This window comes from Perissodus microlepis, chromosome 12 (genome assembly GCF_051167445.1).
Source record: "Perissodus microlepis isolate ML-2025 ecotype Zambia chromosome 12, ASM5116744v1, whole genome shotgun sequence".
Taxonomy (NCBI): domain Eukaryota; kingdom Metazoa; phylum Chordata; class Actinopteri; order Cichliformes; family Cichlidae; genus Perissodus; species Perissodus microlepis.
This window is the reverse complement of record NC_140472.1, coordinates 37,115,943-37,126,299: the sequence shown is the minus strand read 5'-3', so window position 1 is coordinate 37,126,299 and position 10,357 is coordinate 37,115,943. Positions and strand designations below refer to the sequence as shown.

The window sequence follows — 10,357 nt, the reverse complement described above, 5'->3', positions numbered from 1 at the left end:
TTCAATCTGTGACGTGTGTCGTCGATTCACAACCACCAGGATTCAGGGTGCTTTTATTCAGCTGTGACATCACGTCCTCTGAGATTAACCACACAGCTCTCTATACTCCTCACTGTACTCCTTCACCTCTGCAACTCTCTCTATTCTTCCTCTGAATGCTTTCCTATACTTCCTCATTTCTCCATCAAGCCTCCTTGTCTCCTGTCCACTGTGCAGAGGAAACAACTTCTCAGCTGGTTCCCTCAGCACCCAACCTGTAGGTAACTCCTCCCACAACCAGGAGCCCCTCAGCATTCCTCCTCTTCCTCCTCGGGCATCTTCCAAAACCATCTCCTCTCCCCTAACCTCTTTTCCTCGAGCCCAGTCAGAAAAAGAGAACAGTGGCCTTCTGTTCAAAGGAGGAGGAGCAGGTAGGGTCAGATGACGTCACAGAGCACAAACACGTGATCTGTCACTGCAGACGCTCATAGTGGGCCTGTGCTCACAGCTGTGACACGCGTGTACATGTTTACAACAGTCACACAAACTGCTGCGCTGTGGCTGTCGTGGTTGCGTGTAATCGGCTCACGGGTCAAACTCTGTTACAGCTAAGAAGCCACGGTATCGGCCGGTAGCTAGCGTTCTTCCTAAACTCCGTGTCCGGGGTCGCTCAGGTGTGACCACAGGATCAATCAAGAGTAACGATCCCAGCAGCGCGTGGAACACGATCAGCTGATCAGCTGCCGTCTACCTGAGAGGAGACTACGGCAGCGGGGTCAGGGGTCAACCCGCCTCAGACAAAAGACGAGCTCGAGCTCCATCGCGAAGTCGCCGCTGAAACCAACCTGGCGCTCATATGTGACGTCACTAAAGAGCTCTTATCTGTAAAAACCGAACCGGTCACACTGAGGGTTAGGGGTCAGGGCGAGTTCAATTTAACGCTAACCTTAAAGAAAACGGAAGTGCTCCTACCTGATCAGGTCTGATCGATCTTTCTCGCGCTCTTACAGCCGTTAAACTTTGATTCTCGCCGACTCGCGCTCTTTGGCGGATGCACGCGGGCGGCGGAACTCGCGCTACTTGTTTACGTCCTGTGTTGCAGCCGCGCATGCGCAGTGATGGACATGCTCAGTGGAGGAAGTGAAGCGGTCCCTCTGACTGAGTTTCCGGATTCGTTTGAGGGTTTATTTTTTCTATTGGTGCACGAAGAAGAGCTGATGGGAGCAGGCGCTCCATAAAATACATGTGCGCTTCCATACAAATAAAAATAAAAATATATAAAAACTAAAATCAAACAAAAGCAAAGGGCACATTAGAGTTTACTAACTAAACCAGTGGTTTAGCAGTGTGGGTGTGATCAAGTTCCTTTGAATACATGTGAAACAGAGCTGGAGACTGATTTAGTCAGAGATTAAAAGTGTCAAAAGCGCCAAATGTGAATTTTTCATCTGATGAAATACAGCCATTAATATCCCCTAGGAGTAACACTGACCTCTGTCCATCCACTCCTTGTTATACTGTGATACAGTGAGTAAAAGTATGATTACACAGCAGTTTCCAATGTATGAGGTAGAGATGGACCGATCCGATATTCATCCAGGCTGGAATAATGAGTTTGCAGCAGGCTGTGAGTAAGTTTATTTCAGCATGAAACACATTTGTTGTTTCAACACTTGGAGCTGATCAAAGTCTTAAAATAAGCTGCAGAGAAAAAAAAATAACCAATGCATTTCTGTTGTGATGAAACTGTGCTGGAACAACCAGTTTATTTCAGAGTTACTAAAACAACGCATTTATCAAAACGTCTTTTAAAAAGCTCAAAGGACACAACAGTGTGTTTGTTTTATTATTATTATTTTTATATTATTAGTCTTTGACGATAGCGTCGGCTGTCTCAGCCTGTCAGCAGCTGCGTGTTTCATGATCACGGTGTCCAGATCTACATCTTGTTAATAATTTTACCTCCTCACTACGTACGACTCTGGATACTGTAGCTCCAGTGAAAACTAAGGCCTAAATAATACTAAATAATCAGGCCCCATCTTATCTTAATGACCTTGTAGTACCATATCACCCTATTAGAGCACTTCGCTCTCACACTGCAGGCCTACTTGTTGTTCCTAGAGTATTTAAAAGTAGAATGGGAGGCAGAGCCTTCAGTTTTCAGGCCCCTCTTCTGTGGAACCAGCTTCCAGTTTGGATTCAGGAGACAGACACTATCTCTACTTTCAAGATTAGGCTTCAAACTTTCCTGTTTGCTAAAGCATATAGTTAGGGCTGGACCAGGTGACCCTGAATCCTCCCTTAGTTATGCTGCAATAGACGTAGGCTGCCGGGGATTCCCATGATGCACTGGGTGTTTCTTCTTCACTCACTATGTGTTAACAGACCTCTCTGCATTGAATCATATCTGTTATTAATCTCTGTCTCTCTTCCACAGCATGTCTTTATCCTGTCTTCCTTTTCTCACCCCAACCAATCACAGCAGATGGCCCCGCCCCTCCCTGAGCCTGGTTCTGTTGGAGGTTTCTTCCTGTTAAAAGGGAGTTTTTCCTTCCCACTGTCGCCAAAGTGCTGCTCATAGGGGGTCATATGATTGCTGGGTTTTTCTCTGTGTCTATTATTGTACGATCTACTGTGCAATATAAAGCACCTTAACGGGATTTGGCGCTGTGTAAATACAATTGAATTGAAATCTACGTCGCTGTCGCACCACTCCGAACAAATCCAATTATTCTGGATTGGGACATGTGTGGTCCTGATCAAAGGTCGCCTGCAGACAGCAACAGGAGGCGGCTTCGTTTGTCTGCAGTCAGCTGACTGAAATGTGAAATCTCTGGTCAGATTTGAACCATCGTCGCTTTTATGAGTGACTGGGAGGGTGAGAAAGGTGTTACCAGGCAACAAGGAGGAGGACAAAAAGGATCAAGCCTGATGAAACTTTATTCAAGCCTCCAACACAGGAAGTGACATTTCTCTTTACGATCAGACTTTTCCAGCTTACAGAGGTCAGAGGTCACAGAGAGGCTTCAGATCCAGACGGACACCTGTGATTGGTAAACATGTCAGGTGTTTACAGGTGGGAGAGCCTGACATCACGTCTGTGAGCTGCATGTTTGAATAAAGTTTGACAGTGAAATACAAGCTGAGATGTTTGTTAGAGAGATTATTTAAATCAGCACCACGAGGTTAAAGGTCACATTTCTGCAGTTACTATAGACTTAGTACAGGTGAAACAGGACACAGATCAGGTCACAGGTTCACAGGTCCAGGGTGACGTTTACATACAGAGTGTTTATCATGCGGTCAGTGAGTGCATCGTCAGTTGGTCTGCATTCAGTCACCTCGTTAGTTTGGGTTAGGGACCACAGAACAAACAGGAAGTAAACAGCTGTTTCCTGTACGGCATTGTGGTGGGAGGAGCAACAGCTGATGGATATGATGACCTCATTAAGGCTGTGTCCTTTTAAAGCTGAAAGTATAGGTTACTAAACTTCACTACATCTACCAGAATGCTTTGCATCCCCCCCCCCCCCAGTCATGTGACTTAATGAGTCGTGTCCTGCGCCCCCAAGGGTTTCAGTAGTCTCTTCAACCTCGACCACTTCTCGTTAACTTGTTAACCATCACTACATTTGCCCCTCACACTGACACGCGTGCTTCACACCTCAGACCCACACCCACCCCTCACACCAAGGACCTTACACCCACACCTACGCCTCACGCCTCAGACCTCACACCCACGCCCTACTACACCTTCCCTACTCCAGCATCACAGGGATGCCCATGTTCACCTTCTAATGCAGTCAAACCTCAGCTTGCCCCACCAAACATGCCTCTCTTGGCCACTAACGTGGGTTTCCTGTGGGAAAGCCCACACCGGCATCCCCACTAGCCTTGAAGGGCAAATATGCTGTGGGCGCTGTGTGAGATAAATATGGGTTTGCCCCACCCACACAGCCCCACTTACCCATCCACACAGAAGTGCTTGCAGCCCTAAGTTTGATTAAAACAAACTTCCAAACATCAAATCAAACCTCAGAGTCCATCCAAGCATTTTGTTCTTCTTTCGTACAGAAACCAACCTGTGATTCCTGGTCATGTGACATGTGTTACAGGTGTGTTAGTAAAAATTAAGATTATTTCTGACAGCAGTTTGTCCTACATGCAGACGAAAACCCTCATGGCCCCAAGTCCAGGATCACTGCGGTCCTGGTTTCAGTCTGAGGAGCCAGAGCCACACTCAACAACAAATGCTACTCCTTAAAGGGAACTAGAATTCAGTCGCTCCACCCAATCAGACTTGGGGCTTCATCAGTGATGATGATGATGATGATGGAGGGAGGAGCTAGCAGATTGTGCGTCCGGGTCCTCCTCACTGTTCCTCAGCAACAGTGAAGCTCGCTGCTCATTCATCCTCCTGGACTGGACTCTCTGGACCAAAGAGAAGAAGTTCTCCTGACCGTCAGGAACCGGAGTGAGCACGTCATCCAGGTCTGGGAGGGAACACCTCTGGTCCTCCATCCTGTCAGACTGCAGACAGAGAGACAGGTGAGGGCTGTTCTACACTATCCTGTTCCTGATGACGAGATCAGTGTTGATCCAGGACCATCCCTGACCAGTCGCACTGTTGTGACATATTGACAGAAAGTACTTGTTTGCACCTTACAGAGAGCCATCTTGTCATGGGGGTCTGGAGGTCAGTAAGTGGGAGTGGACCCAAATGCAGACACAGACAGAAGCTCACGTGGGTCATAACCCGTCTGGTAGCTAATGTAACACAACAAACATGGATAAAATCTTTTTATCGCCATAGCATCATCATCTGTTCTGATGAGCTTCTCTTTCATCCTTCAGGTAAAGTGTAGATTTGACTGAAAATGCTAAAATCAAGTCCTGCCCACGTCACCTTTACTGATTAATGTTAAAACAAGGTGTACAGATAGTGAGGTACTAACGAATTTTCTTGTTGTTCATTCGTACACATGCAGGAGCTGCACTATCTTATTGCTCATAGATCAGAGTGAACTAGAGTGAAACTGGTCGGATACTTCAAACAGGGCCGACATTCTGACCACTGACAGGTGAAGTGAATACAGTCATACCACCTGTTAGTGGGTGGGATATATCAGGGAGCAGGTGTACATTTTTCCTCAGACGTGATGTTAAAAGCAGGAAAAATGCACAAGAGGATTTGAATGTGTCTGACAGTTTGGGTCAGAGTGTCTCCAAAGCTGCAGCCCTTTGGTTGGTCTGCAGGGCTCAGTAACCTATCAAAGAACCAACGACACGGCAAACCAGGTTCACTGAAGGCTGGACCGGGTGGCCCATTCTGATAGAAAGGTGTCAGCATACACATCATGTGGATGCCCAGATGCACGTGTACTGCTTACCTGGGGAACACCTGGAAGCAGAAGGCCAGATTGGAAGAAGATGAGCCAAGGAGGCGGCACGATGTTTTGGGTGATGTTCAGCTGGGAAAAGTTATGTCCTGCATCCACGTGGATGTTACTGTGACAGGCCTACCTAAGCACTGTTACAGGCCGTGTCCACCCTTTCAGAGAAATGGTGCTCCCTGATGGCTGTGGCCCTTCAACAGGATAAGCCACGCTGCTAAACAGGTTCAGAAATGTTTTAAAGAGCACATGAAGTCTGCTTTGAGGTGCGGACTTGGCCTTCAATCAGGGATCTGTGTGATCTCCAAGACTAAACAAATCCAGTCTAGGAAGCCTCAGCTCGCAGCTTACAGGACTCAAAGGATCTGTTGCTAACATGTTGCTGCTAACCCTAAACCAAAAGTAACCCAAAGGCTTTATTATTTACCTTTTCTCTTTGCTTTAGTCAAGAACAATACTAACTTGGGGAGGTCTCTGTTTTCAAAATTAGAGGTAAGAAAAGCATTTCTAATATTTCTGCCTTTGCAACGCTGTGACATCACAAGAATCTGATTGGTCAGGAGCATTGATACTCCCGGTGTTGTAAAAACCACACCAACCAACCACACCAGTGTGTCCAATCTTTAGCTAACAGTTAACCCAGTAAAGATACAGACCTGGTAGTGTATGAGCATGTAGTAAAAGTCCAGGCTGGGCACAGGGGGTTGATCTGGACTGCAGGCCCCACAAAGAGCAGCTGGTCCCGGATCGGGCAGCAGGCTGACGCTGGCTCTCTGGTCGTCCAGCCTCTGACACTGAGACTCCAGGATCAGGTCCAACAGGGCCTCTGGCTCCCCCTGCTGGCTGCTCCTACGCTGCACCAACAACACAGGTGTTACAAGTGGTTAACAGGAGTCTGAGTTAAAGGTTTGAGTTCCAACACACTTAATGTGACAGCATCTGAACACCACGATGTCACCATCTGTCCTCACCGCTCTTTCCAAAATCACCAAAACTCTTTACTGCATGTTGAGTTTTCACTTTGATCTGCAGTTTCACACCAATGTTTGTCAAATACTACAGACCAGAAGAGTCTGCACCACACTGAGAGCAGAGTCTGAGGCAGCTTATGTCAGCCTATTGCTTCTGACTGTCTGTAGATGTCTTTGATTGGAGTTCATCCAGGTGCAGAACTTCACCTCAGACAGGTGATGATTCTTTATAAGCTACAGCTAAAAGGCTGTTTGATCCATTCATCGGGGTCTCCCCTGAATCTGTGACCTCTCTTTAATTATTCAGGCTGTTATTAAAAATCACATGAGGTAACTCTGACCACACATGTGGTCCATCCAGATTTTTAGGTTCTAACTCGTCTCATCAGACCTCTGTCTGATCAAAGCTACCCAAAGACTGATCAACACCTCCCTTCAGATTTGGCTCCACCTGGGAGCTCCTGTCTCTCCTGGACTTGTGGGACCAGCTCAGGTGTGTCTTTCACTGCAGGTGAGAGTTACCTTGCTTCTGGGGGTCGTGATTCTCATTCTGGAGCTGAGTGCAGAGCTAAGGCTCTGTCCCCGAGGTCTGACGGTGCCGCCTTCAGGACTGGGACCTGCTGGACTCACAAGGCCTCCGAGAGTCCTGAGGGTCCTCAGGGGTGAGGTGGAGGTCAGCGTCCTGCTGCTGACTTTACTGGGATTGTGGGATCCTGGTCCTGGATCCAGACTACCATTTTGATCAGGGGTCATGGGACTTTTTGACACTGCCCCCCCAATCCTGCCGTTGTGGTGAACATTTGAAGAGAGCGAGGGGGAAGGCACGCCTGGGTGTTGGCTGTCCGTCATGATGGAGGTGTGGGAGGTGCTGAGGGAGGAGTTCTCCTCAGGCTGTCGCGGTGAACCTGGACACAGAGGAAGTAACAGATAGTACTCTGTAGTATTCTGTATACTGCATTTCATTTTTTCAGACTTAAAGGCTAAAACGTCCGTTTGAGCCCCACGAGGTCAGAGTTGGCCTGCAGCCTTTTTTACTATGTGTGAATTAATCCTTACCTCCATCTCCACCTATCCCTCCACCCCTCGCATCAAACAGTGTGAAACATATACCATCACCCTCATGTTTTCAGACACTAACAGCTAACATCCCAAACACCTGGAAGGCAGCATAGGTTCTCTAATGACATGAAGGTGATGCTCAGACGTTTCCATCCACTCATTATCAGCACCACCGTCAGGGTGATTTGGGGCTTTTAATCACTCCTTTGAAATGTTTGTTTTTATTGTACAGAAATATAAATTTTTTCAAAATTGTACTTTCTCTGCAATCCACACAGAGTGAAGAACACACCCCACTAACATTTGGTTCAACGTCCCTCAGCGAGCTTCAGCCTGACCCGATGCTTTGGATGTTTGACCACTCCTCTTGGCAGAAACGAATCGATGCTTCAGCAATGTTGAGGTCCGGGCTCTGCGGAGGCTGATCCGCCGTATGTTTCTATTCAGGATGCTTTCACTGCACTGGCAGTGTGTTTGAAGATCTCCATCACCTCTGGCTGACATGCATCTGGAACCACGATGGAGACTCCGCCATGTTTCACACAGGGCTGCAGACTCTTACTGTTGCACCTCTTCTGACCTCCTCGTACATGCTGACCATGACGTGGACAGTTCCTCTGATCTTCAGTCCAGTTCCGGTGTGATTTTTATACCCCAGCTTTCAGCAATAGTATGTCTTGGTTTAAAACCGGCCCCCTTCGTGAGATCAGAATCAGAATAGTTTAAGGAAATTATGTACATGTAGATTTGTATATATGAAGGTTTGTGTGTGTGTGTGTTGTTTGCAGCAGTGTTTAAACTCTGATTTATCTTTAAAATGTTGCCTGCAAATGAGAATGAAGCTGAGCAGCTCCACATGAAGCAGAAACAGTAAAGTTAGCCGAGTGCGCCCTCGGAGACGATTTCAGGTTAAAGTGAAGCAACAGAAGTAGGTCAACAACAACAGGAGCAGAGCTGCCAGTGTCTAATCGCATTTACAACACAAAGACACCACACACACGAATGCATTAATGAGCAGTGTCACTGCGTTCATCTGCCCCAGGCTGCAGCTCCACCCAGAGGCTGTCGGGGGAACTGCGGCAGCCCACAATAAAGCGGCAGAGAAAACCAGAGAAGAAGTCAGAGGTGGTTCAATCTGGACTCTGAAAACGTCACGAAGGGGCCACACACACACACACACTCCCCGAAGAACAAAAGCTCCTGTTCCCTCACCTCTACATTACAGACTTCCTCCAACTTCCAGCTTCCTGTCTTCGACCCCGTCAGTCGTCACGCCGCTCTGCTGCTGGGTTCTTCGTCTTACTCCTCCATCGAGTGAGGTCTCTCTACCAGCCAGTCCACACAAACTTTAAAGCAAGCACAAAAGGACATACACATACTCACACAATGAAAGGAGAAGAACCCCGCCCCCTCGACCTTACATCATGTTTCTATGGAAACCAAAGAGAGTCGTCCAAATCCCCCGCCTCACACACACACACACACATTCCTGCATTGTTAAACTCCATTCAGCTGAACTCAGAGGACGCTCTTCATCAGTGGGCCTCACACACACACACACACACACACACACACAAACACACACACACACAATCTAACACTGTTGGCATAGACTTTTGCACAGTTGAACCAACAGTTTCAGGATAAAGCTTCTGTACCTGTGCCCAGACTCAAACATCATTAAAAATGCACGAGTATAATTGTAAAAAGAACCCAAAGACAGTGATGTCATCATGTGACTGACACATCTTTAGCCAATCAGTGTGCAGCATTCTTCAGTCAATCAACATGTCCTGTTAAAAACAAAAGTCTGTGATTCCTCAGCTCTGCTCAGGAGATCAGAATCCTGATCCTAGGCTGCTGGGGGATTCCCATGATGCACTGGGTGTTTCTTCTTCACTCACTATGTGTTTATGCACCTCTCTGCACTGAATCATTATCTGGCTCTCTTCCACAGTGTGTCTTTGTCCCGTCTTCCTCCCCTGAACCCCACCAGGCAGCAGCTGCGAGCTGAGGCAGCAGACAGCAGAAAGTTTGTCCTTCCTACTGTCACCTGCTTGCTCACGTGTGGGTTTGCTCCAGGTACTTTGGCTTCCTCTCAAATGGAAGTAGTGGGGTTAGGTTAATGAACGGTGTGAGTGCGAATGGTTGTCGGTCTCTGTGTGCTAGCCTGTCCAGACCGGACCTGTCCAGGATGTCCCCCAGCTCCTCCTGGGCCCCCCTCTTGTCCGATGGTAGCTGGGACAGACTCCAGCGAGCGTTTCTGAGAGCTCGAAGCAAAGCTATTAAATCTGTGGATCCTGCAGCTTATAGGAAGGAAGAACCTGTCACAGGGGATCAGAGAAGCGAAGAGGCTGAAACTGAACACTCACTTCATGTATAGCAAGGATCCACAGTGTCTGTGGCAGGGCTTTCAACACATCACTGACTACAAGCCCCCTCCCCCGATGATAAGCCGGGTCCACAGCTCTCTACCAGATGAACTGAACAGCTTCTTTCTACGATTTGAGGTTACAACACCACCCAGGCACAAACAGTTCCACTGCCACCGGGCGGGGTTCTCCAGCTGTCAACAGCTGAGGTGAGAAAGGCCAGGGTCAATCCACGCAAGGCAGCAGGGCCAGACAACATTTGTGGGCATGTTTTATAGAACTGCGCAGAGCAAAGAAAGCAAAGAAATATGTTTTTGCAGACATTCTTCACACATCACTCGGGCAGGCCAGTTTGCCTCTAGAGCGCCATCATAACTCACAAAGAAAACAAACCCAGCCTGCTTACACAACTTTAGACCCACGGCCATCACACCAGTTGTGAGTAAAAGTTTTGAGAGGCTGATTTTGAAGCACACCAAGAACAGTCTCTGGGTAATCTGGATCCCCTACAGTTTTCAATTTCAACCGATCCACAGAGGATCCCATTTCCACTACACTCCACTTCACGCTGTCACGCCTG

At 47.8% G+C, this 10,357-nt stretch overlaps 2 protein-coding genes across 4 annotated transcripts in view; both read right to left on the bottom strand.

The window, feature by feature from the left end:
• LOC146376983 (uncharacterized) overlaps positions 1-1,106 on the bottom strand; it is a 10,049-nt gene extending 8,943 nt beyond the window's left edge. The window contains exon 1 of one of the 3 annotated variants that reach the window (XM_084945995.1): positions 952-1,106. The gene's annotated coding sequence lies outside the window, so the exon portion shown is untranslated. The other 2 variants (XM_084945996.1, XM_084945998.1) reach the window with 2 other exon arrangements.
• Positions 1,107-2,904: 1,798 nt separating this feature from the next.
• LOC146376982 (uncharacterized) lies at positions 2,905-8,798 on the bottom strand. The gene is made up of 4 exons (XM_084946002.1): positions 8,618-8,798; positions 6,869-7,251; positions 6,032-6,229; positions 2,905-4,512 (listed from the first exon to the last, which is right to left on the bottom strand). The coding sequence occupies exons 2-4, from the start codon at positions 7,193-7,195 to the stop codon at positions 4,294-4,296; spliced, it is 744 nt and encodes a 247-aa protein (XP_084802128.1). The 5' UTR covers positions 7,196-7,251; positions 8,618-8,798; the 3' UTR covers positions 2,905-4,293.
• Positions 8,799-10,357: the final 1,559 nt, after the last annotated feature.